This window comes from Anser brachyrhynchus, assembly GCF_964034855.1.
Source record: "Anser brachyrhynchus genome assembly, chromosome: 2".
Lineage (NCBI taxonomy): Eukaryota > Metazoa > Chordata > Aves > Anseriformes > Anatidae > Anser > Anser brachyrhynchus.
In genome coordinates this window covers 55077371-55102975 of record NC_137695.1, presented here as the reverse complement: position 1 = coordinate 55102975, position 25605 = coordinate 55077371, and the positions used below count along the sequence as shown (strand labels likewise).

Sequence of the window (25605 nt, the reverse complement as noted above, 5' to 3'; positions counted from 1 at the left end):
CATTAGCAAAACTTGTAGACATGGAAATTAACTATGTGGTACTTTCCTGACAGTAGGTCAGAAGAAGGCTTGCTATAAAGCTGCAGTCTCTTATTACAGATAAGAATAAAGACAGATCACTGTTGATGAACTTCTGATATGACTCAGTTATATTGCTCTTGACTATGACAAGAGATGTACTGTTTTGTCCTTGCATAGTGACTGTACTTGGGGAATTTGGTAATTGTGCTGTAATTGGGTAGTCTGCTGATGTTTTTTTCAGTGTTTTTGTTTGGCTTGTTTTGTTTTTTTTTTCTCTTTTGGGGTGACTTTTTTGTGTTTTAAAATAGGACATCTGGACTGGCCAGTTCTGGTTTATAAGAACTGCTCTGCATGCAAGTTGCTGTATTTGCAAAAGAAGGGGACTGGGAGCTGGCTAGGGAAAAGCACAGACAAATTAGCTAAGTATAATTTTACAAACCTAGGCTTGTCTGTGCCTTATAGAGCCCTTAAATGTGTGGGGGGACCATCTAGTGTTTCTTGATGTAGGAGGGGAGATCTGCTATTCAAGTAGAGGACTGGCATTTGTGACACACAGGAAATTGCAGTTGCTGATTAGAAAGAAAACTGAGGCAGACTTTCTGCATCTCCCATGTAGGTAATAAACCATTACCTTATACGAGGGGAACAGCAGCTCTTATTGGCAGAGTTAGAAATGTTGAACCTAATGGCATGTGCATTTCTTACTGAGTTGAAAGATAAAGCCACCAAGGAAAAGAAGAAACTTCATAGAAAAGTTTTGGTTTAATTGTTGATCAGTGAAGAAAGAAAACGCGTTAATGGTTTGGGCATGTAATGTTTGAGGAATGAACACAGTTGAATTGATGCATGCCTGTTGCTGAAGTGTAAAATGCTAAATATATAAGGAGCAACATTACTATTAATTTGACAGGAATATGAAGCTTTTCCTTCAACATCATTGTATTAAAGTGTTTGAGACTTTTACAACTGTAGCCATCTCGATTATTTTTACATGAGTTAAAGTGCTTTAATGTCCTGCAGGAGTAAAGGCTTCATGTATGATGTTTTCAGAATGTACTGCTCCATAAAAAAAAAGTCTGTATTTTTGGGTCACTGTGGTTTATTTCTGTAGGAGTGTCATGAAGTTTGAGTTAATTGTGCAATTCTGTTTGCTTTTTATGACTTATTTTTAAGCCTGTGCCATCCAGGACCTTGTCCTTCATGCCCAGCCTTTGTGACAAAGACATGTGAATGTGGACAAACAAGGTAGAAAATTTTCGTTATATAAACAAAAGCTTATGTAATAATAGTTCATTAAAAGTTTATATAATGCTTTTTCTGTATTATAGTCTATTTAAGGTTTATGTTATATAGTTTCTTCTGAGTTTCAGCTTTTATTTATGTGCTAAAATCAGTTGGAGAAGTTTATATTAAAAGAAAAAGCTATTATTTTTCATTTTAAGAAAAAAAAAAAGTTGGGACATGGAGCAGAGTTGTCCAAGCAATCTGAGTTGACGTGATTTTTTTTTTTGGAGTCACATTCTAGTATTTATTTTCTTTTGTAGGAGACCCAGTGAAAGAAGTAGGAAAAAGTTCACACCTTTTCTGTCCAAATTGAATGTAATTTTGATTTATTCCATTACAGAAATAATTTCAAATATAATGTATACAGTTCTGGGAAGCTGTATGACTAGCAAGAGGGTAGCCTGTAGTATATTCCAGTCTTGAAGTCTGTCTTTTCCTTGCATGTTTGATGCATGTAGTGTCATTGTCAACAGCAAGAACGTACTGCCCATACTTTGTGATCGTTCATGTTCAATTGTTCTGAGACATAGTTATAGCTCCCATAACTGATTCTGTGTAATTAAACGTTTGCCTGTGCTCATTTCAAGAATAAAAACAAAAACCTATTTCAGTGTCAGCATTCTTAGTCTAGAAGTGTTTTACAGACTTCTACAATTATTTCTGAAAGTTTGGATGTAATATTAAATCACCTTACTTATTTAAAAGAAGGTGCAGCTGTTTCTGTGGAAGTATTTGCAGCTGAAAGCACTTTGTATTCCGTGGAAAATGGATTAATTATAGGTTACTGAATTTAATTTATATGATAAGATTACTTCTTTTTATTCTTGCTATTCCTTGCAATTAACACTTTAACAGATGAAACAACCTTGAACATTATTTTTCCCAAGTGCCACCAGATTGCAGTTTTTTTTATAATACTGCATTTAACATTTAAAACTTGGTTCTAAATAGATTTTGTCATATGTACTGTATCAGCATCCAAGATGCATGGCACCTCAGACTTCAAGATGTTTTAAAGTTGCTATTTCACATACGCATTTTACAGTTACTGTGTAAGATAAGTTTGTTAGCAGGCCAGAACGGAAAACAGTGTCCGTTTATTCCCCCCCACGCACATACGTTTTTCTTCTTTTCTGGATTTCAGCTCTGCTTATTTTATTTTTGACGTGCACATGAAGTCATTAATGCTATCAAGACATTTGATTTGATCTCTTTGGTATTACTTTAAAAAAATATATATCTCTTTCTGGAGAAGCCTTACAATGTCTTTTGGTCATATGTTATTAATCCAAGAAGACTCAAATGGGTAAAGTCAGTTGTTGCAACTGTATCAAGACTAAGAAACGTTTAAGCTTTAGAGCCATAATATTTTACAATAAAATGCAGTTTATGTCAATAACCTTTGCAAGCATCCTATACAAAAAATAACAGAAAAAAAAAAGATAAGATGTATTAAAGTAAGAAAAAGATTGCAGGGGGTTGTTGTACCTTTTCTCAATTAAGTGACTGCAATCGATGTGAGATGAATTCAGGCCACGCTGAACTGGACAGGGAATAGTATTGTTCTTTAATTGCAAAAAGTGTTTCTATAGATTGCTGACTCACTATTAACGCCCATACCACTATATTCGTTATGCTCAGTGGACTTAAGAACATATATGCTATCGGGAAGATGTCTGTAATAAAAATATCTGCTCTTTTGGCCAAATGCATAACCATACTTCAGGTTCAAGTTAAAGGGTTTGCTTTTTTCCTTTTTGTTGAGAGAAAATTCTGTAGACTTGCTACTGTTATAGTGACATGCTTTATTAAAAAAAAAAAAAACACAAATGGGACAAATGGGGTAATGTTTCCTAACAGTTCTTTAATAAGTTATGTGCCTTTTCAAAGGCTTTGTCATTTTACTGAAACAGTATTTTGCTTTTTAATAAATATTCTATAGTTTTAAGGTAGCTAACAGACTGTGACATCATTCTTCTGCAGTCATTCAGTTCGTTGTGGCCAATCAACAAAAATTCATTGTTCTAATGTATGTGGAAATACTTTAAACTGTGGTAAGCACAGCTGTACCCAGGTGTGCCATGCAGGAAAATGTTCGCCTTGCCAGCTAACAGTACAGCAAGGTAAGTAACAGAATGCCTTTCGCATATCCACTCATGATATGCGTACTAAGAAAACAAGAGGGGCGGAAAAAACAGTACCAAGAAGCAAGTGATTTACCTAAAAAAAAAAAAAAAAAAAAGAAAAAGAAAAAAAAATAAATTGGTAGAATATGTAAAAATTGTAAAAGTTGTCAGAATCGCTATTTATTTAACTAGGAATATAGACACGATTAGAAGAATTTTGAACTACAAGAATGATGGTTAGGTTGCTAGAGCACCCTCTCTATGAGGATGGGTGGAACTAGACTCTGTTAGATTTAGAAGTCTTAGGAGGGACTAAAGCGTTTCAAGAGTTGATAGGAGGTAATCAAAAAGACAGAGCCAGGCTGTGCATGGTAGGAGGACAAGGCAGTAGGCTAAATTGAGGTGTTGTAGCTGGTTATAGAGATATTTTTTTTCTTGAAAACTTTTTTTTTGAGACCCAACTGGGTAAAACTGTGAGTAATGTGATCTTATCACTGACTCAGCTTTAAGTAAGACCTTGGACTGTCTGACCCCTGAGAGCCCGTTCAACCTGAATTATCCTATGATTCTACTTAATCTTGTGACCTAATTCCAAGATTTAATAGTACATGGAAAAAGAATAGAAAGAATCATAGCATAACACATTTCAACAAACTACTTGTGTTTTGATCTCGAATGGCAATTAAATTGTCCAAGTATGTCTGCCAGTATACGAAAGCAAATAAAATTTTTCTAACAGTTTATGTAGAAAATTGTAAGTCAATTTTCTTGACATTTAAGGTAATACTTAACTTGGTACGTATATGTGTACTGCTTTAATAAATAAGCTTTTTGTGTGAATAGAGCTTTCCATTCAGCTTTTTTTCTCCTTGCCAAAACAAATAAAAGAGGAATTCCATCCTCTGTAGGACTGAGAAATCTGTGTTGCTGAATTAAATCTAAAGAAGAGCAACTTCATTGTACTTCTGAAAACTGACTGATAAGTTTCCCAGATTTTCCTTTTTGTATTTGTTGTATTGCTGTGTTTTGTCACTGATACTTTCTTATGTTGTTTTCTGTGGAATATTGCTTTCTTTTAGTGTGTTACTGTGGAAGCAACTTTAAAGAAGTATTGTGTGGGACAAAGGAAGAATTCTCTGATGGATTTGGGAATTTCTCATGCCAGAATACATGTGGCAAGTAAGGTCACTGTAATTTAGACTTTTGAAAAGAAAAAAGGTCATTTTACTCACACTCAATGATCATGTCATTCTTAGGTAGTTTGCCTTTTTCATTTTATTTGTTTTTATTGTTATTTTTGTTGTTTTTCCAGAAAATTAAATTGTGGGAGGCACAACTGTACACAAATATGCCATCCTCAGCCTTGCCAGCTCTGTCCACGACTTCCACAAGTAGTGTATCGCTGTCCCTGTGGTCAGACTCCTCTCAGCAAGTTACTGGAACTAGGATGTGTTGAACGTAAAATATGCACAGATCCTATCCCGTCATGTGGAAAAACATGTGGCAAACCTCTTTCTTGTGGTAGCTATGGTAATTAGATCTTTCTCCATCAGAATATTCTGAATTCTCATTTAAAAAAAAGTAACTTCTGTTTCATTTCTGAAATATTTTATTAGTGATTTGGGTATTAACAAATTGAGTGAGAGAGACTGTGTTTGTTCGAAGTTATACTTTAAAATGAGTAAATGTATTTGTCTAGAAGCCATTAAACAAAATTTAAACACTAGTTATTGTTATGTGGACTTCTGTATTGGTAGAGGAAAAGAGTGGTAGGAATTTCCAACAAGTAATATTTTCTGAGGTCTCTTAAAAGCCCACCTTAAGTCTTTGTGGTTCATGTGAAGATTAGTAGAGAAGAATTATTTTGATTTGTTCAGAAGCCTCTAATAAGTACTCATTTACTGTGGCCACAAAATGAAACATGGCACTAGGCGATTGGAAGGAAGAAGTTATGTGGAAATTGAAGCAAATTGGTACTTCAGTGAGTGCATTAGGTTACTGAAGTATATTTAACTGTGAGATTGTATGAAGTGCTCTAATTTTTATAAGGCCACTTATTTAGTCATAAATTGCTACACTTGTAGAGAATAGAGAGTCTCGTGCTGAAAAAATAAGGGCTTGTTAATGATTGATCCATTCAGTCTGTCTAAAGACCACGACTGGAAAGGGAATGGGTAATTTACATTTTACTGGAATTTCAGTTACCTTCATATTTCACTTACTAGGTTATGCATGGTAAGTCATCCCTTTGGGATGAAAAGGAAGAAAAATGTGTATATTTAAAATTCCTGGAACTTGTGTAAGGATATTATCACGCAGGGTTTTTTCTTTATGCATTAATGAAACACAACAAATATGTATACATTTTCAATGTTAATTGTTGATCTGAAACTTTAGTCTATATATTCAGTATTATAGAGTTGAAAATAATGGCAATGTAATGCCACAATACATAAAACAATGTATTGTAAAGTCCTTAAACTTTTTATGCCTGTTTGACTGAAAATGTTATTTTTTAGAAACCCCACTGCACATAAGCATAGTATTTGTGACCTGTGATGCTCCTAATAAACTCCCAGTTCCTGACCATGTAATTTATTTCTTTAATTTTTAATCTTTGTATTTTCACTTTGATAGAGTTCCTTCATACATGTGAAAGCCTTTGCCATGAAGGAGAGTGTAAACCATGTTCTCAAACATCCAATATTTATTGTAGGTGTGGCTTCAAAAAAAAGGTGAGCACATGTAAAGCTTGACTATGGAAGCAGGTAGTCTTTGGTGTGTTTTGATGTTGTTGTGGAGAAAAAGGAGCTGAAGTGGTTGAGGAAAAGGAAGCTAAAAATGTGCTGTGCTCTGTAGTTGCAAGAGTCTGCATTGTGTTAGATCTGATAAACATATATTAACTAGATTATACTGTGAAGTGGTAACTTACCATGGCAACTTACCCAGGCAGTTACACAGTGGTAACTTACACAGGCAACTTACCGTGAACACTGTTTTTTTGGAAGGATTTTTGTAGCATTTACGTAGAATTTTCTTTGTTTAAGGTGGCTGTAAAGCTCCATACTGTCCTGCAGTATTTATATGGCACAAAGAATGATAGTTTTGCCAAGAGTAATGTAAACTGGGAGAAAGGTAGTCTAAAATACTAAGCTAACTACAGCTGTATAGCAATAAATAGATTGTAGATTTGTTGAAATATTTTGAGAGATTATCAGTTTTTATTGGTGTCCTTTCTTAGTACATTTATGTAAGGACCCAGCAGATTCTCAGCAACTGTGATATAATAATTAATATATTTTTAAACTGGGCTACAGTGTGTAACCATGGCTTTGAAATCTTTGGGTACTATTTCAGGAGCCTTTTATTTTCATGTTGAAGTCTTTATCTACATAAAAAATTTTCAGTTGTGAGAGTTGACTTTTTTTGAATCAAGTCAGACTTGCATTTTGTGGGACAGTTTGTCAAAGTACAAGTTTGTGTGTTTTATTAGTACTCTCTAGAAGAGCTCTTTTGCTGTCCTCCATGCAGGTTTCTGGTTTCATAGGACAATCCTGTTCCTATTACTTCACAGCGTTACCTACTGAATTAAGTGAGGAATACTAAACTACAAGTTCTTGTTGGTGTTGAATCTATAAGGAAAAAAATATAGGTCAAGATTAAAAGTGAAAATTAAAATGTGATATAATGCATAATTTTTTTTCCAATTTTTGTTCCTTTCTCCTGTACAAATGTGTTATGCTCATGAAAACTTTTTTCTGTATCACATGTGACTAGGTGCTTTCTAGATGAGTGAGTTTCAATTGTTTCATTTGTTCTAATGTAATTGTTCCCTGTTTGTTTTCTAGGAAGTCCCATGTGCTCTGCTCAGGAATAAAGGTATTATAATATGTTAAATATGTAATATGATTTTTTTTCAAAGTTTAAAAAATGAGATGCAGTTCATATTAATTTTGGTTTTGATTCAAGAAGTTGGCAAGTATCTGATCAATACTGCTGCTTTTATCATTACTTCTATGTCAAGTTGGTCATTTCTTGGGGTGCTGCTAAATGTCTTTCCCTTCTATCCATCTGTTAAACAAGGAAAGATTTTCCACACTGTTTGATCTTGAACATTCCAAGCAAGCTCTATTTCAATTTGAACAGTTTCTTTCTATTCAACAGGTTGCCCCCTGGCATCCTGCACGTCTTTGCGTCATCTTGTACAGCTTGGATACAAAGTAATGATGCTTCTCTGTTCTTGTCCAAATTCCTGTAGAAATGGAAGCTTTCATTCTGCTTCATAGTTGTATGTTGCTGGTCTTCATATAGGAGCTCAGTAGAGGGTTTGAATTTGGCACTTAGGGTATTCTGGATGTAGCATCTCAAAATTCAGCTCAATGAGGGTGAATTTGAAGCGAACCACTTCATAGAAGAGTTTCTCCATGGAAGTGGTGCTGTCTGGAAAAGCACAAACCTACATCAAAGTGAGAGAGGAGGTTGTTTTTGATATATTTTGTTATTAGAAGTGTTAGTATCTTCTTGTTCACTTTAAGATAAATGTTAAGCAAATCTCAGAAACAAGCAGACTGTTAATCTTCATTTTTCGGTTTCTGACACTGATCTTGTATCTCTGCAGTACGTTTTTATCTTGGATTTTTTTTTCTATTACAGAATTTTAGATGGTGTAACTTCTGAGCTAATTTGAGTTTTTCTGATATTCTGTTCAGTTCCAGTTGTCTGGGATTTTCCTTAGCTGTTTGCTCTTCTCTGTCTTGATATACTGTCTCCAGTTTTTCATTCTCAAATTTTGATAGACTGTGTTTTATGTTAAATGGACTTTTTTTTTTTTAAAAAAAAAAGCTCCTGAAATCTGTTCTGAAAGCTCTTTGGCCTTCAACCAAAGGAGGAGTTGATCAGTTTACCTTTGTATCAAACTAAAGAATCTGACTAAGATTATTTTGTCAGCATCACTGACTGGAACTCCTTGAGAATGGCCTTGCAGGTTGGATTACAGCAGCATTTCATGCAAAGGGCATTGCTAGGGCTGATAAATATAAATAGGTAAAGATGTCACAGTCTTGCTCTATGTAGAATTACTGCACTATTGCTTCACGAACACCAAATGGCCAGTCATAGGGAGCACTCTGTTATCTGCTGATCTTGCAGGTGATCAAGAGAGGTCATTTTAGAGGAGGGAAATGAAAGGAAGGATGGATGGATGTTTCCAGCCATTCCCACCACTCCAGACATCACCCCACTCGTGGAAGAAAGCTAGGAGACCTGGAACACTAGTTTAACTACACCACAGTAGTAATCCTCTGTATCTAGCTGAGCTACTGTGGAAGGAGGTCACTAAATGTTGTCTTTGTTGCATTTCCTGTCTTTTGTGATGGTTGTTGGCTATCCAGAACGGTGAGGATACTTGCTTGGAGAAGTCATAGCAATTGGCCACACATGCAAAACCTAATCTTTATGCTATCTAACCTTTAAAGCTCTTGAAGAATCTCAATATAGGGAAACTGTTTACTTGATGGACTCCTATCATACTGAGGTACTTATTTACAGGATAGTAATATGTATATTTCCTAATTTGAGCTTTTGGCTATGAAGGCTTTACTCTTCAGAATTCAGAAGTAATTACTCATGTTACCTGTAGATGGTGATAAAATTTCTGTAGTGCCAGTTTCATCACCATATCAGCAGTAGTTGTATTTAGCTGATATTTTTACTCTTATACCAATTTGAGCAGTCTTAAACTGTATTTGTGATACTTCAGTGTATCAGGGTATCCTATTTTGTGTGTTCTGTTTGCAGATTTTATGGTATAAAGAGTAATGTGAAATAAACTAGTCTCACTTATTCTGCGTTCTAAAATCCTTTTGAACAAGTGATTAATTTTTTGCATGCTGACTTACTCTGCATTACTGTCTTTTAGACCAGGTCTTGTAACAGCCTTAGCATAATATTGTGACTGCAGCTTTTGTTCTCAGCATGAGAAAAAGCAAGTCATGACTTATGTCTTTTTTTTTCTGTAATAGCTGCTATTACATTCATGTGTGACAAGCGATGCAACAAAAAAAGATCATGTGGACGACACAAGTGTAATGAAGTTTGCTGTGTGGTAAGTGCCTGTGTGGTTTTATAAAACTCTTCATGGTAAACTATGTTTGGTTTTGTTGTGAAGTGGAAAGACTTCTTTGCTTTTGCATCCTTGCATTTTTGTGCATCTTCCCTATTTCCAGTATTAGTCGTGCTCCAAATGTTTGTGTGCGCACTTACTCTGCAGCATTTATTTTATGTGTATCTTTTTAATTGCAAAAACACATTCCATGCAAATGCAGTAGAGGTGCTTTTTGTTGGTCCAGTGATTCCAGGGAAAATGGACAAGGGAGAGATCATTTAATACAAGAACTATAAGCTGTGATGCAGCTAAGTCTTAGCGAAATCAGCTTTAAAAATTGTGCATCCCTGCTGTAATGAATAACTGTATAGATCAGGCCTAAGCTATTTTTTGCACTACACAGTTCTGAAAATTAGAGAATCAGAATGATTGAGGATGTTGGAAGGGACCTCTCGAGGTCATCTGGTCCAACCCCACTGCTTGAGCAGGGCCACCTAGAGCTACTTAGCCAGGACCATGTCCAGAAAGCTTCTGAATAGCTCCAAGGAAGGAAACTTCACAGATGCTCTGGGCATCCTGAGCCAGTGACCCATCAACCGCACAGTGAAGAAGCGTTTGCTAATGTTCATAGGGAACCTTCTCAGTGTCTCAGTTTGTGCCCATTGCCTCTTGTCTTGGCACTGGATACTGCTGAAAAGAGTCTAGTTCTGTGTTCTTTACACCCTATCTTTGCATCACTGTTGTTGGCAAAAATAAGTATCATAAGGCTTTGGCTCAGATGTACCTGGAAGGAGCAGTTGTCAGCAGTGTAATTTTGATGAATGTTTAAATAGCAAAATGAGAAGGCTTGGTGTGCCTAGCCATTTTTTTCTCCTTTGGATATTTATTTTCCTTTCCACATTAGAGTTTCAAAGCTGAATTTACTATTTAAATATCGGTGTACCTAGTAGTTCCTATAGCTTCCTTTTTGTTGTTGTTTTTAAGTGTTTACTAATGTTCAGAGGGAACCTCCTGTGTCTCAATTTGTGCTCATTGCCTCTTGTCCTGTCACTGGGCACCACTGATATTTATTCTTAATCATCAACTTCATACAGTATGTGGCTTAGTAAAACACCTTGTTTAATGGCTCTTCATTCAATTTAGCTTGCTGAAAATATGAAACTTCTTCGACTATTTTATAGAAATACAGGCTGAAATCTAGCTGTAGATGTTTCCTTTCTCTTGGGAGTTTTGTGTATGTACATGTAGCCACATAAGCCATTGTTAGTAACTGATTATTGTACTTGTGTATGTATTCTTCTGTTTCTTGTCTTGGCAGACAGAGATCAGTTTTAGTTAGTAGAATTTACCACTTCTCTGGTAAACATCACTGCAGTAAAGGCTGCCTTTGACTTTCCTATTCCAAACCACACCCTTTTTGTTGCTGGTGAGTATGAGGTCAACCAGAGCACCTCCCCTCATTGGCTTCTCTGCCACTTGAATGAGGAAATTATCAACACACTCCAGGAACCTTCTGATTGCTTATGTCATGCTATTTTGTACCGCCAGCAGATACCAGTGTTCAGGAGGTCCTCCCTGAGGACCAAGGCCTGTGAATGTGAGGTTATTCCTGTGTGTCTGCAAAGGGTCTCATCCACTTGTTCTTCCCAGTCAGGTGTGCTGTAAGACACCTGCTATAATGTCACCTTTACTTCTCTTCCCTATAAATCTAACCCACAACCTTTCAGTTGTCCTAGTGCATCCTCAAGCAGAGCTCCATGTACTCTAGCTGCTCTGTCACACAAAGTACAACTCCTCCTTGTCTCTCCTGCCTGCCCATCCTAAGAAGTCTGTATCCCTTCATTGCAATATTCCAACCACTGGAACCATCCATGATCCCAACAAGATTATAGCCCTGCAACTGCATGTAGGTCTCTATTTCGTCCCCTTTATTCACCAGTGCGTGTACTTCAGGGAGGTATCCCAACATATTAAGTTCCCAGAAAGGATTTGAGGGATTTCTTGTAGGCACTTCCTGGTTTACATGGAAGTGCTGGGGTGACCCTGCTTCAGCCCCTTTTTTGTTGATCGTTATACCTTCCTGTCACATCACCCTATGCCAATTTCTTGTCAACCTTGTCTGTCACTCCCTCACAGGGTTGATGCATTACTCTCTCCCTCCCCCATCATTAGTTTAGGCTCCTATTGGCAAAAATTCCTATTGGATCATGTCTCTCCCAAGTAGATACTGATTTGCAAACAAAGTCCCATGATCACAGAACCCAAAACCCTGATACCAGCACTAGTTCTGCAGCCAGTTATTGAACTCTCCTTTTAGTGCCTTTCTCACACCCATTCTCCTTCGCCAGCAGGAACAGTACCTGAGCCCACATACGCTTCAGTACTGCCCCCAGAGCTCTGTAGTTGCTTCTGATCCTGTCCAGGTTGCCCTGGCATTTATCACTTGTGATGACATGGAATAGCAGTAGGCAATAGTATTAAGAAGCACTCCCTTCACAATATCCAAGATTAAGGTCTGCAGCAGGCAGAAAACCTCTGTAGTTGATTTGTCACCTCAACAGATGTGTGCCTCTTTGCCCTGCTGCAGAAACTCACCCATTACAATGACTCGTTATTTCTTCCTCATGATTTTGCAATTGCTGTATTATGACCTCACAGAGAAACCCATGGATTTTATAGCTTAATTCTAATTTTTTTTTTTGCCTTCCTCTAGGATACGGAGCATAAGTGTTCTTTGGTTTGTGGTCGCAAACTCAACTGTGGGCTTCATAGATGCGAAGAACCTTGTCATCGGGGCAGTTGTCAAACCTGCTGGCAAACAAGTGTGTTAAGTACAACAGTGCATTATTTTTTATATATTATAGAAAAGTATTTGCTTCATTGGTCGGAGGTAGACATAGCATCTGGTCAGAATTTATCAGAATCTGAAGATCTGCAGTTTATTCTCATTGTTATGTCTTTTCATAGAAAAGAAAGTTACTTTGTAGATGAGTTTAGTAACTGGATTTTAATAGTTAAAAATGAACTACAATAAAATATATTCAGTTATATATCCAGCAATCGCTTAAATTTTGAGGAATCATGCAAGGAAAATAAAAGTTTATAAAGCATTTCTAAGTAAAGCGAACTCTTTTGTTCAACAATGAAATAACTTGTATAGTTCCTGGAATATGTAACAGAAACTGTTTAGGTGCTTAGAATTGAACTTTCCCAACTTGATAGTCCAGTGATCTTTCTCTAGAAAGGACCATCTGAAGAAGTAAGAGATGTCAGTTGTGTGTCTTAGGCTTTCTGGTCATGTACCAGATGGTGAAATTACTACAGAATTGCTACAAATAGATTGACAACTATTAGGTACTAATTTCTTATGACTGCTGAAGTATTTGCACGTCTGAGCTGGCGCAGTAGCTTTAAACATGTGTGTGTTCTGTTAAAAGCTGTGTTAGTTGAAGACACTAGTTTTCCACAACTGCTTTTCTCCACTTGATGTAGGAAACCATTTGTTGATTATTTCACTTTTTTTTTAATAGGTAGATAATACTAAGTTTTCTGATTTTTGGCCTGAGGCAGACAGAAGAATGCTGTTGTGTTTCCTTCAGCTAGCAGAATCTTTAGATGATCTGGTACATCTTTATATGTGATAACATTTTCATTTTTTTCCCTCAATCTCTTCTAGTACAGTTTTCCCCTTTCTTTATATAGATGTACCGTATCACGTAAATTAAAAACTATTAAATGCAGTCTTTGAAAGTTGGGCAGGAAGAGCCCTTAGTGGATCATTCAGCTTGTATCCATGTTTTCACTCAGTAATGCTCTTAAGAAATTCAAAAGTTTTCTTTAAAACCATCATCATTAAGTCTTTCACCTGCTAATTCTAGATATATTTTTGCATCTGTTTTAATCTAAAATAAAACGGGGGGTGCAGAGTGTTTGTAGAATGGAATATAAATACCTGGAGTTCCACTTAAGCTTTTATAAAGTGTCTTCTGTCTAGTAGCTCTGCAGTCAGTGCAGGACGAAAGTGAGTCTTCTCTCAAACTTGGTGCTATTTTGGAACTGCTCACTGGAATGTGGCAAGGAGGACAGTGAGATGTTGAAAGTGAACTAGACCTCATGACATTGGTAAATAGGAGAAAGGTGTTGTACATTGTAAGGATACTGTTTTAGTTGGAAGCATTTGGCTGCTGTAGTAAATGCATCTCTCCTGTGGCATGTGCACAAGGACATAATCAAAGAACTCAATTTTTATGGAGAACAACTTTTCATGGAAACATCCTGGAAAAGAGAAGGTATCTAGAGCCTCAAATAGCAGTGTAGTCTTTCTTAATAGCCTGTGAATGTGGCATGCATGCATACTCACCTTTCTTTAGAAAGTAAATCTTTTTGTGTCCAAACATTTCTCCTGACAAAGCAAAATAGTAATCTAACAGTCTCACATGTCATGTTGATAACATCTGGTCTAGTTAAATCAGAAGGGTAGGCGTTATTTTTCTTCACTGGATTTCCTGGGTTCAGTCTTCAAGGCCATCAAATTTCTTTCTTTTGCTACTTTATTTTTGAGGATTTTATTTCATTCTCAGACCCAAGATTCAGGTGCCTGTTTTAGCCTGGAGAGACCTAAGAATTGCCTCCCTTATAAATTGTTCCAATGTTGGATGTGATACAAGTGGGTGGTCAGGCTTCAGAGGTTTTTGCTGAACTTTGCAATTAGTGCAGGTGAAACACTTTTCTGAGGTAAAGCACCCTTTTTTGAGTACAGCAAAATCAGTGATCTATTCAAGCAACCAGCTAGCTAGTCATTATCATTTGTCTTAAATCTGTGTTCCTTAAGTCAGAGTCCTGTTCTGAGTCTGTATCTTCAAAAATTTCCCTGCTTTCCCTGGGTGTTGCTCGTTAAGATTTCATAGAATCATAGAATATCCTGAGTTGGAAGGGACCCATAAGGATCATTGAGTCCAATTTTTGGACTATTTCAGAGCCTTATCACTGTGCCTGTGTATTCTGACCCTGTAGCTAATGGGTCCTGCATCTCAGCACTAAGGAAATGGATCACTGGCTCTGATCTACCTATCTAGCCACCACTTTGCAGTTGGGCTGCAGCAACTATGGTATCATCTGCCATGACATTGTCAATTACTCTTGCCACTTCCTGCTTGGAATTCTTGCCCATGCCTCCATCTCCACTATTGGCTTTGGGAATGGTGAGGGATGGTATAAAGATGCAACACTAAAGTGTACTTCCACCTGTGTGGTTCTTTGTGCTTCTGATGTACATCACCTTTTTAGGTCTGTTTCTGTACTAGGGCTTCTTCCATAGAGACCCAGACTTTTTAAGACAGCAGTACATCTCTTGGGGAAAATAAGTTATGTCAGCACTGGACGGTTTTTGTTGTTTTTTTCTTTTAAAGGTTGTTAGGTGTTCTGATTTCCCTGTTTGGAGCAGACGTCTAGTAGACGTAGCTAGTTAAGGAACATTCAGTACTGATAAAATTCTTCACATATCAATTCACATCAATAGCAAGCAGCCAGTGTAGTTGTCTAATGGTCAGGTCTTTTAGGGGCCTTTTTATCTGATCCTTCATTTTCCTCAACCAATGAGGGTGTGAGTCTTTGCTTCCAGAAAGGTATAGGGTTTTTAAGGAACTTTAGTGAGGGACAGCAGAAGCCCTGCTCTTTCCCATGCTTGCAGAAAGTCTGTGGACATTTTGAATCTTCTAACTTTTTCCTACTTCTTTCCTTCCTTCTAACCCTTAACATTTTATTCTCCTCAGCATTCTTGGCTGTTTCTGTAAGGAGATTCAACAACAGAATCTCCTTAGATCAAAACTGTGATCCTTTCTATTAACTGCTCCAATGTAAGACACATGGAAAAAAGGCTGGGACCTGATCAGAGATTTTTACTGACTGAACAGCTATAAGAAACAACTGGGCATAAGAAACTGCTGAATGTAAGGAAAAAAAAAAAAACAAAACACGAAAAGCTAACGAGTTTCAGACAGTACAATGAGGAATGACTGGCTTTCACAGATGTTAAGGTGAGAGGTCACTGAGCTTCAGAGATAATAGGAGGAGGGGAGTACTGGGAACTCTTTTGGGAGAGTTCCAACATTAAGTTATCATGTAATGCTTGTATGACCCAGCTGATAATGCCAGAAATAGCAAACTTGGGTATAGATTTAGAAAAAGTGGGACCAATGGGGACAAAATATTGCGGTAGATCATTTATGTAGAATAAGACAAGTAGACAAAAGGAGGAATCAAGATGAATGGAGTGGGAATGGAAGTACATGCATGGGAGAATGGAGAGAAAGGAAGATAAAAGGTAGCAGTTGCATATAAGAAGCTGCTGGTCAGTGCACTGAGTGAAACCTGTGCACCTGATGACCACTATCAGTCCTATCCTAGAAAAAAGAGTTAGTATCTTTCAGTGTACTCTCATCCTATTCTGTGTGAGAGATTTAAATGTCAGCAACTGGAGGCTGTGGACTATGGCAGCATGTAGTCTCTGCTAACAACTGGAGAGGCAATGGTATATGAGAAGTCTGTATGCCAGCAGCTGGAGAAGGGGATCAAAAATTATAGGGGCCCCTCAGTCTGGGTGCCAGTACCTGAAGAGACCTCAGTGTATGTGGTGTATGTGCTTGACTCCATTGTTAAAATAGTTTGAGTCCTCTGTGTGCCGTGTGCATGTACGTGTAACTTGCTAATGACCTTCAAGCCGGACTGGCTGTTAAGCAGGGGGGAGATCTGCTTCTGGAAAGACCCAGGATGTCAGCCAGTGACTTGATTGTGTCTGGGTATGTATATTAGGCAAAGATCCATGAACGTGGCATGCATGTGAATTTAGAGCGTCTACGTTTGTATGTTCACTAGTGAACTTTAATCCTGATGAGCTGGAGAGGAGGAAGAGGACTTGGCTATTGATTTATCTGTTTATGGAAATGTTGATATTTAGTAGGCTCTGTGTTAGTCTGTGTGTCTGGTAATGTTACTGTTGTGTATATAGTGTGTCTGTCTCTGGGACATTTGCTCAGTCTTGCTACTGGGTGGACCTGTATATGGTTTTAAACGGGTTTGGCTTTAGTGGAATCTTGGGAAGGAGTAATCCCCTGGTTCCCAGAATCCACTGGATTCAGCAGCTAGTTTAATGCATACATCTTCTCTTCAGCTTGGAATTGTTATCTTCAATTTTATTGGCCTATTATTCTATTATATCCTTCTACCTTCTCTCTTACTGTTCTTTCTGATCCACTATTTCTTTATTCCTTTATAGATCAATTATATTCTCTTTTTGTTCTCTCATCTCTTTCTATATGACTTCTGATACTTGCATTTTCTCTTACTATCCTGTTTTTCTAAAGATTTGTAATAACTGAAGTTTGCATTACAATCAGTGTCCTCAGTTTCTTCAAACTCCGAAAAACAGCAGTGAACTGGTTAAATTTTGGGAATGTTAAGTGTTGTTGGGATGGTGTATGAAATGATTTCCTTTGTTTACTTTATGAATGAGATTTGGAATCTTGTGATAAGAGTTTAAAAATCTGCTTCCAAAATAAGGGAAGTAAAAAAAAAAAAGGAGAAAAACTGTATTTGAAAGTTGCTTTTGAAGTATTTGGACGGGTTCATAAGCTGGTTAAGAGTATCCATGTAGTGTTAAATGACATGAAGTATACAGAAGAGATTCTAGACTGAAGTCTACAGTGCGGTGCCCTTTCGGTAATTTATCTGAAATGATCCCAATACCGTGTGCAGGTCTGGGCAAAAGGACAAAATCTGACCACAGGTGTGAGAAAATGATAAAGGAAAGAAATTTCAGAGTTAGTAGGAGTGGGAAAGAAATCACAAAATTTGAATGGTGTGCTTTCAGAAAGGGACTTCAAGAGATCTCCATGTTTTTGAGTGAAGGATAAAACCTGAACAGCTTTCAACTGGATAGGAGCATTACACCTGCTCCAGTTCAAAATGCTGCTATCAAAGAATCAGTCTCTAAGAGCAAACATATCCATTGTGGGTCATAGTCCAGTTTTCTTGTAGGAGACACAAAGGCTAATAATTTCATTATAGTGGTGCTTAATATCAAAAAGTAAGCTAGAGTTAAACGTTTATATCTTTATTTAAAGATTTCTCTTACTAGAAGTACAAATACACATACATTGGGATATATTTCTTTTGTGATTTGCTTTTCCAGGTTTTGATGAGTTAACTTGCTATTGTGGTGAATCGGTGATTTACCCCCCTGTCCCCTGTGGCACGCAGCCACCAGAGTGTAAAAAAACATGCACCAGGCCACATGACTGTAATCATCCAGGTAAGTTAGATTGTTCAATTTTAAAATAAGAAACTAAAATTGTAATAAGCATACATGGATCTGTTTGAAAATATATTTGATCTTTTATTAACTGTTTTTTTAGTAGTTGTGAATGTTTCCAAAAGTTTGTACTTTGAAGCCAACCAACTAAAAATTTGCCACAAGTAACAGTAATGTTACTTTTGACTGGTAAAAACATTGAATTTTTCTTTCTGATTCAGACAGCAACATTTAGACGTTATTAATAGTCACAACACATTAAATGCTATATTCCAGATTACATGCTCTCTTGAAACAGCAGGATAATCTGGTGAACAGTTTCTGTGTTCCTTGGAATGACATTGGTGGACTGAAAAACATACAGCACAGGTTGAACAGATACACGTTCTGACATACTCTGTCTAATAGTGTAATCCTGCTCAGAAGTTGTAAATGTTTTCTATTTTCTACCATTTAACTTAGAAAACACTGAAGAATATTCACCTAAAAATCTGCTATCGTAATTCCTAAAGAAGATTTTAAAGAACAGATTATCCTCGCATGAAGTGTCTTTCTTCCCATAAATTACTAAATAATAATGTATGGGAAGAAAAGTAATTCCCATAAAGTACTGAAATACCAACTCATGTTTAAGTAGTCCTTGCTCTCTCTTTTAAGGCATTTGACTGAAGTATGGTAATAACTGTTCTTTCCTTTTTTTTTTTTTTAATTTTCCTGCACCCTGTGGCTGCAGTGTACCATTCATGTCATAGTGAGGAGAAGTGTCCACCCTGTACCTACCTGACTCAGAAATGGTGTATGGGCAAGCATGAAGTAAGTCTTAAAGTTTTTGAGTACTAAATAATGTGTAGCTTGAAAATACTTACTAAAGTTCAGGATGCTCTTTTATATGTATATAATTTACAGAATAAGCATTTGATATTTCACTTTCTCTGACTGTTGGTTTAGCTTCTTTGAGGTAGAATATATTACTGGAGTTTGTGTTTAATGTGATTAAATCGGCGAAGTCTATCTGCTATATTGGACTATGATATAAATAAGTCAGTCTTAGTTCTAATATATTTTAGTATTACAGTTCTTGCATGGGCAATGCCAAATGAAGGTGTGAACAGTAAAAGTGCTTTGAGATTTGTTTATATAATTGCTCGCTTTTAGTTGTCATCTTCCTTCTTCCCTCTTTCAGCTGCGAAGTAATATTCCATGTCATCTCACTGACATTTCCTGTGGACTTCGCTGCAATCAAATGTTAAAATGTGGAATGCACAAATGTAAAAGAATCTGTCATAAAGGAGAATGTCTTATAGATGAAGAGTGTAAACAACCTTGTGTTATTCCAAGGCTATATTGTAATCATCCCTGTATGGCTCCATGTCATCCTTCTTCACCCTGCCCAACAACATCCTGCAGTGCAAAGGTTGGGTGTCCAGAGAAAATTCATTGCCCTTCACATCCTCCCTGGACAGAAAAGGACCAAATTTTAAACAAACTGCTGTCTTGTGTATTTGCAACAGGTTGATCTTCACTGTGAATGTGGAAGAAGAAAGGAGAGTATGATTTGCTCAGAAGCATCTAATACGTATCAAAGGTTTGTACTATGATAATTATTTTACTTCCTTTGCTGGACTTATGCAATTTGAATTAATTTCAGGGTTGACGTAATATTTTTAATTGACAAAGATTTTCACACTTTTTTTTTTGTCCTTAACACCTACAGTTTCTTTTTTCTCATTCTTCTGAGCTTTCATACCAGCCATGCTGTACTGGAACACATTCCGCTTTTCACTGTTAGTCTATAACTGTGGTGGTACATCAAAGCTTGAATCTCCCATCCATGGAACTCTGATTCAGACATCTGAATGTAGGTGACTGCATATAATAGTCCCTGTGTGATTTGCTGTCTTGGTTCCACTAAAATGTTTGATGGAACCTTGTCAATACAGATGATGGAAGCTAGAGTGGTAAAGCTGAAACAGCTAAATTTAGGCAGTTGAATAGCTTTTCAGATTCTGTTGACTTTAATGAGAGCTTTGGCATCTAAAGCTTGGTTGTTAATATGCAAACCGAGTCCTACTCAACTCCATTTTTTGCACTAAATTTTTCTCCAGATCCTGCTTAGAAGCAGTTAAGAACAATAGTAGTTAATGCTAAGTTGGACATAAGGTAGACTTGCAGGAATGGTCATCTGTTTTTTAAAAAAAAAAACAACAAACATTTAAAATCTCTTTCACTATCATTACAAATCAAACGACTGACTTAACTTTAAATTATCAATTTAAAATTGACATATGCTTGTCATAATCATAAGCTGGAAAGTAGCTGGATTACAAGTCCCAAGTTTTTTAAAGCTGTTATATTTCCACTGTTTCTGAGGCTCAGGTGCTCCAAAAATACTCATACAGGCAAAATGGTGTATTTGAAATCAGTAAGAGTCCTTGTATGTATATGCCAAGTAAATAGGAAGGAAATGAAACAATCATCAGTTTAAAGCAAGTGTTTGTATCTCTTGGTTCACATGTGTTCATATACATTTAATTCTCTGACCTTACAATAACTGATATTATCAACAGACAAATTCTTGAGCCATGTCATATTACTAAAACCAGTGTTTAATGACTGCTAAGTTTATATGATAACTCTGACTGTTCAGATTACTGGAATATTAAAATACCCTGGTTTTTGTGGGGGTTAGGTTTGGCTTTTTTTCCTATCATCTTCATGCTTGAGAAAAAAGAAAAAAAAAGTACTACAAAAGTACTTCCCTCCTGTGCTACTACTGTGGAAAGGTTGGCAAACTAATGGGGTATCCAGGTTTTCTCAAAAATGTTACTGGGATCATTTCACCAACAAAGCTCAAAGCTATTTAATGTCATGAAAAGGACGCCCAAGGGAACAGAAAAGGGACTGTGCATCTCTTTCTGTAGACACAATATATATGCTGTTGTCCTGTCATCTAATGGCCTGTTGTTTGGTCACAACCTGATAAATTTGAAGCTGATGGTGCGTCTCAGATTGTCCATCCTGATGTTATAATATAATAAAGTTATAATATTAATGTTATAATGGTTATTCTCTGAATGTCATGTTAATTGTTTTGATGCAAATATATCCTTTTATCTGAAAATCAACAGGAAAGAGTTCAAATAATAGAATTTTTCATGTTCAGGATTTTGAGAAAGGTGTTGGGATATCACTAAAAACTTACTGTGTATTTTAATCAGAAACTTTAGCAAGAAAACGGGACTAGAAAGGCTTCCTTGATGGGAATGATGGAGAACCTGTATAAAGAAAATTGTAACAGTCTCAGTAGGCATTTTACTCTTTCTTTATGGCTTGTATCCATATTTTCTAAGCAAACTTCAAAGGACTATAAAGTCACTTCACAGGTTTTAGTTGCGTACAGTTAAAGACGAGTCACATGAAAGTTTAAAAAAAAAAAAAGTAATGAAACCTGTATGGTCAGATGTAGTTTGAGTATTCAGCAGGTGCCAAGGAAGTGTATTCACATTGCCTAGTTAGACTTGCTTAGAATTGGTGCTCTGAATAATTCCATGAAGGAGCAAGTCTGTTAGTTGCTTGAAGATGAGAGAGAGTAACCTTTTTATTTAGATAGCTAGATTAGACTCCTAAAACTAGGTGATGTAGAACTAGAGTACGATTCTGTAATCTGAAAAGGAAACTTCTCCCACCTTGGTATTTAAATCTGAAGCTTTATATACAATTTCCAAGGTTTATGTCCTGCCTCAAGTGAAAGCTAATACTGTTCTTTTTCAGAATAGCTGCTATATCTATAGCCACAAAGTTAACAGATCTACAGCTTGGAGATTCAGTGGAAATCAGTAGGCTTATTACGAAAAAAGAAATGAAGCAGGCCAGGTAAGGACAGACCTGTAGAAACATGTATGAAATCCTTGTGTGTACCTGAAGAACAGGTGACTTGGAAAATGTATAATATTGTCAGCAGAATCACAGTTAAAAGAAGACTTTCAAATAATAGCCTGACTCTGCTGTAATACTGCTAATAGGATGTCTTGCAATTCTTTAGCTGTTCCTGTTTTTGCTTTAATGTAGAATGAGTTCTCGATCATTGATTAGTTTCTTGTGACAATTACATATGGAACAATGTAATTGTGGTTTCAGAGTTTCTTTCTACTCTGCAAACTCAGTCGCAGAACAGTTGAGGTTAAAAGGGACCTTTTGGAGGTTAACTGGTCCAATCCCCCCTGCTCAAGCAGGACTACCTATAGCTACTTGCTCAGGACCACATCCAGACAGCTTCTGAATTGTTTCCTTCCAAGGAGGGAAACTCCACACCTGCTCTTGGGAACCTGTGCCAGTGTTCAGTCACCCATACAATTTTTTAAAGTGTTTCTTGATGTTCAGAAGGATTTTCCTGTGTTTCAGTTTGTGCCTGTTGCCTCTTGTGTTGCTTCTGGGCACCACTGAAAAGAGCCTTGGTCTGTCCTCCTTTGCGTTCTCTCTTCATGGATTTATATACATTAATAGAATCCCTACTGAATGTCCTCTTCTCTAGCCCAAACAGTCCATCTCTCTCAGCCATTCCTCACAGGGGAGAGATGTTCTAGTCCATTCATCTTTGTAGCCCTTTGCTGGACTCTCTCTGCTGTGTCTGTATCTGTCTTGTACTGTGGAGCAAGGTGTGTGTGATCAGAACTTGGCACAGTATTCCAGGTGTGGCTTCACCAGTGCTGAATAGAGGGAACGATCACCTGCATTGGCCTGCTGGCAATACTTTGCCTAATGCAGCCCAGAATGGCAATAAGCCTTCCTTGCTGCCAGGGCACATTGCTGGCTCATGTTCATCTTGGCGTCTACCAGGTTCGCAAACTCCTTGGAGTTCATAAAGGTTTTTTCATATTTCTCTTAGCATTCTTTTCTGGATGACTAGTAGTATGGCATATTTTTCTCCTAGTCATCATCTTACTATTTATAATATTTTTCTATTACCCTTTTTAGGATAATAGAAAAAAGTACATCTGCGTAATTTATGCTTTACACTTGTGCTCTCATACTTTTGCACTGCACATCTGTGTTTAAGTCACAAAACCAATTTGGTCTTAAATTTGGTGATTTCTCTGTACTTCCTGATATTCCCCTGGAATTAAAATAGCTTGTGCTTTTACTTTAATATCACTTCTTCAAGGTATTGTCAAGTTTCTCCAACTACATTTTGTCTGAAACTTGATTTCCTTAAATCTTTGCCTTTTGAAGTCCTTTTTTTTTCTGTTACAATCTCTCTTCTCTGAATTGTGAATTTGACTATTTCAGAGTCAGTGTATTAAAGTCTAATCTGTTGTTAGCTGTATTGTCTGATCTAATAAAGTAAATGATTCTGATACATATTTACTTAGGCTGTGATAATATGATAGCAACAAAACTATAGTTTAAAAGTGTGAGGAGAAACAGTAATTCTAATTGTATTTTTTTTAATAATTCAGATTGCAATGTGATGAAGAATGTTTAGCTCTTCAGAGGAACAGGTGGGCAATGAACTTTTTTTTTTCTGAAAAAAGTCCAAATTAAAAAAGTTAATGCTGTTTGGAAAAAAAAATCATTTCCTGTAAATTAGCATCAAATGTACAGACTCTGTATTTTGTGATCTGTTTATCTTTATTGGTAACCCATTTCTACTCTTCAATGAGAAAATGTTCTTGGGGGCTATTTTTTATTTATTTATGGTGGCTTTTTTTTTTTCTTCCCTACCATGCTTGGATTTAGGCGTCTTGCTGAGGCTCTTGAAATAGATGATAATTCTGACCCTTTCAACATCCGTTCTTCTGGACCAAAGTACAGTGACCTTTTAAAAGAAGATGCAAGGTATGTGTTCTAATGATGAGAGGTGTCATAGGTAAACAGTGTTGCGAGCAAGATAGGAAATGGAGGTTGATTCTATTCACTCTTGTAAAAATGTCTGTGTTTCCTTTTCTCTCCAGAGGTGATCATGGTGATTATGGCAATAGGTGGTCATTCAGGCAAAGGAATTAATGTGTTTTTCTCAAGACCAGCAAAATGAGAAGTTTAATTAATAAGTGTCTGGCTGGTTTCTTTGTTCTATAACAGGGCCAGATTTACAATGGGAACATCAGTTTCCACCATTCCTCTCACAACAAATCAGTACATGCACTCTTCCACTGGCTTCACAAACTTCTACTCCCCTATCTCTGTGCTCTCTGTAATTTTTTCAGGACAAAGGCAAGAGTGATAACCAAGTAATGAAATGTGTTCTTACAGTCTGACACTATTTCTGTGTACTAGTCCCTTTACTTGTTTGCCTTGCTGTCAATTTTCAAAATAAAGAAAATAACAAAACATTTGCACGATGCATAGTTAAGACTATGCTAATGCTGGTTGCAAAGAGAGCTACTAGACTGAAACATCTGAAAATGAGGCAATAGAAAGTCAAGTTACTATCAAAAGCATCACACTAGTAAACACTGCAACCTGGAATGACAAGGAGGGATCAGATTTGTAAAAAGATGCTTAAATGATAAAGGTCACTTAAGAAAATTTTACTTTGTGTGTATGCCTGTTGAATATATTTTACACTTGTTTCAGTGTCCTAATGATTAATAAATTTCATATTTTCAAATTTAATTTTAAATACTTAAGAAATACTTCAGTCGAGTGGTAGATACTCATCAATGTCCTGGGAAATGGAGATACTTGGTTTTGATAGGGCAGTATGAATTGGACCTGGATTAATTTGTAAATATACAAACAAGCTCCAGCTCAGGACAATCACAAACAGAACTCTTCAAATATGATGTGAGCAAGCTGATAAAACACCAAAACAAGCAACCTAAAACTGCAAGACCAGAACCAGAGTCAAGAATAACTGAGAAATAAAGTCAGTCATTTTTAACTGTCTCCACTCAGTCAGTTCTCTGATCAGGATCCTACAGAGGAGACTACTGAATCTGCAGATATATTTTTTTTTCCATCCTTTTGTGGAATGACTTATAACAGACTTCATTCTCCTCATCCTAATGGATTTGTTAGTCACCTTTCAAAATCTAGCAGCGAAGCCTACTCACATTTCTTGTTAACTGCGTGCTTCTTACCGCTCTTCAGTGAAGTGTGGGTTCATGCATTTGTGTAGCTGGAAATACAGAATATCCTTTCTTGTGAGCTGATCTGGCACTCCCCTTCACTTACGTAAAAGCAGTCTGATGAGGTTTGCTGCCAAATCTGGAAAGGCAAGACTGCACATAGTTGAAAAGAGGCTTTATTTTTCATTGTGGTTTCATCTGATGACCTCGAAAGAAAGTTTGAAATTCTAAGGAAATCTAATTTGTGCTTTGTCAGCCTTAGTGGCAGAGGAGTAAACAGCCTGAAATACTATTCTGAATTTGAGAATAGTGTTCTAACCAGAATCTGAACAGCTAGATGCAGAGACATATCTGCTTGTTGGATTGCCTCAGCTGTTCAATGATCCTATATACAGATATCAGAACTCCAGAGGACACTCCAAATGTCTTTTCAAGGATATCTCTTTAAAAAGAAGCTTAAGGAATACTGAATTCCTTGAACGTTCTCAACCCAAATTGTGCTCCCTAAGAATCTTCTCTATTGTTCCAAAGCAGCAGCAGTTGCTTGGTCTCTCCCAACATCTGCACTGATCTGCCCTTCAGTCTTCACTGTTCTTACTTGAATAGTCAGTAGGTTGGAGGCCCACTCACATCATCAGGTAGCTCAGTGTTGTTCTTCCATGGAGTTCTGTAAGAAATATCTGGAGGTACAAGTGG

General features: G+C 36.9%; 1 protein-coding gene across 2 annotated transcripts in view; it reads left to right on the top strand.

Moving 5' to 3' along the window:
* The window catches only part of NFX1 (nuclear transcription factor, X-box binding 1), a 61809-nt gene that overhangs the window by 20793 nt on the left and 15411 nt on the right, over positions 1-25605 (top strand). For both annotated transcript variants that reach the window (XM_080578127.1, XM_080578126.1), the window contains exons 6-20: positions 1195-1266; positions 3289-3428; positions 4511-4610; positions 4744-4961; positions 6069-6166; positions 7280-7310; positions 9452-9534; positions 12248-12356; positions 17723-17842; positions 18576-18655; positions 19026-19256; positions 19354-19427; positions 21614-21715; positions 23299-23340; positions 23579-23677. In XM_080578127.1, coding sequence (XP_080434253.1) covers positions 1195-1266; positions 3289-3428; positions 4511-4610; positions 4744-4961; positions 6069-6166; positions 7280-7310; positions 9452-9534; positions 12248-12356; positions 17723-17842; positions 18576-18655; positions 19026-19256; positions 19354-19427; positions 21614-21715; positions 23299-23340; positions 23579-23677 — 1599 coding nt within the window. The remainder of the gene's footprint in view (positions 1-1194; positions 1267-3288; positions 3429-4510; positions 4611-4743; positions 4962-6068; positions 6167-7279; positions 7311-9451; positions 9535-12247; positions 12357-17722; positions 17843-18575; positions 18656-19025; positions 19257-19353; positions 19428-21613; positions 21716-23298; positions 23341-23578; positions 23678-25605) is intronic.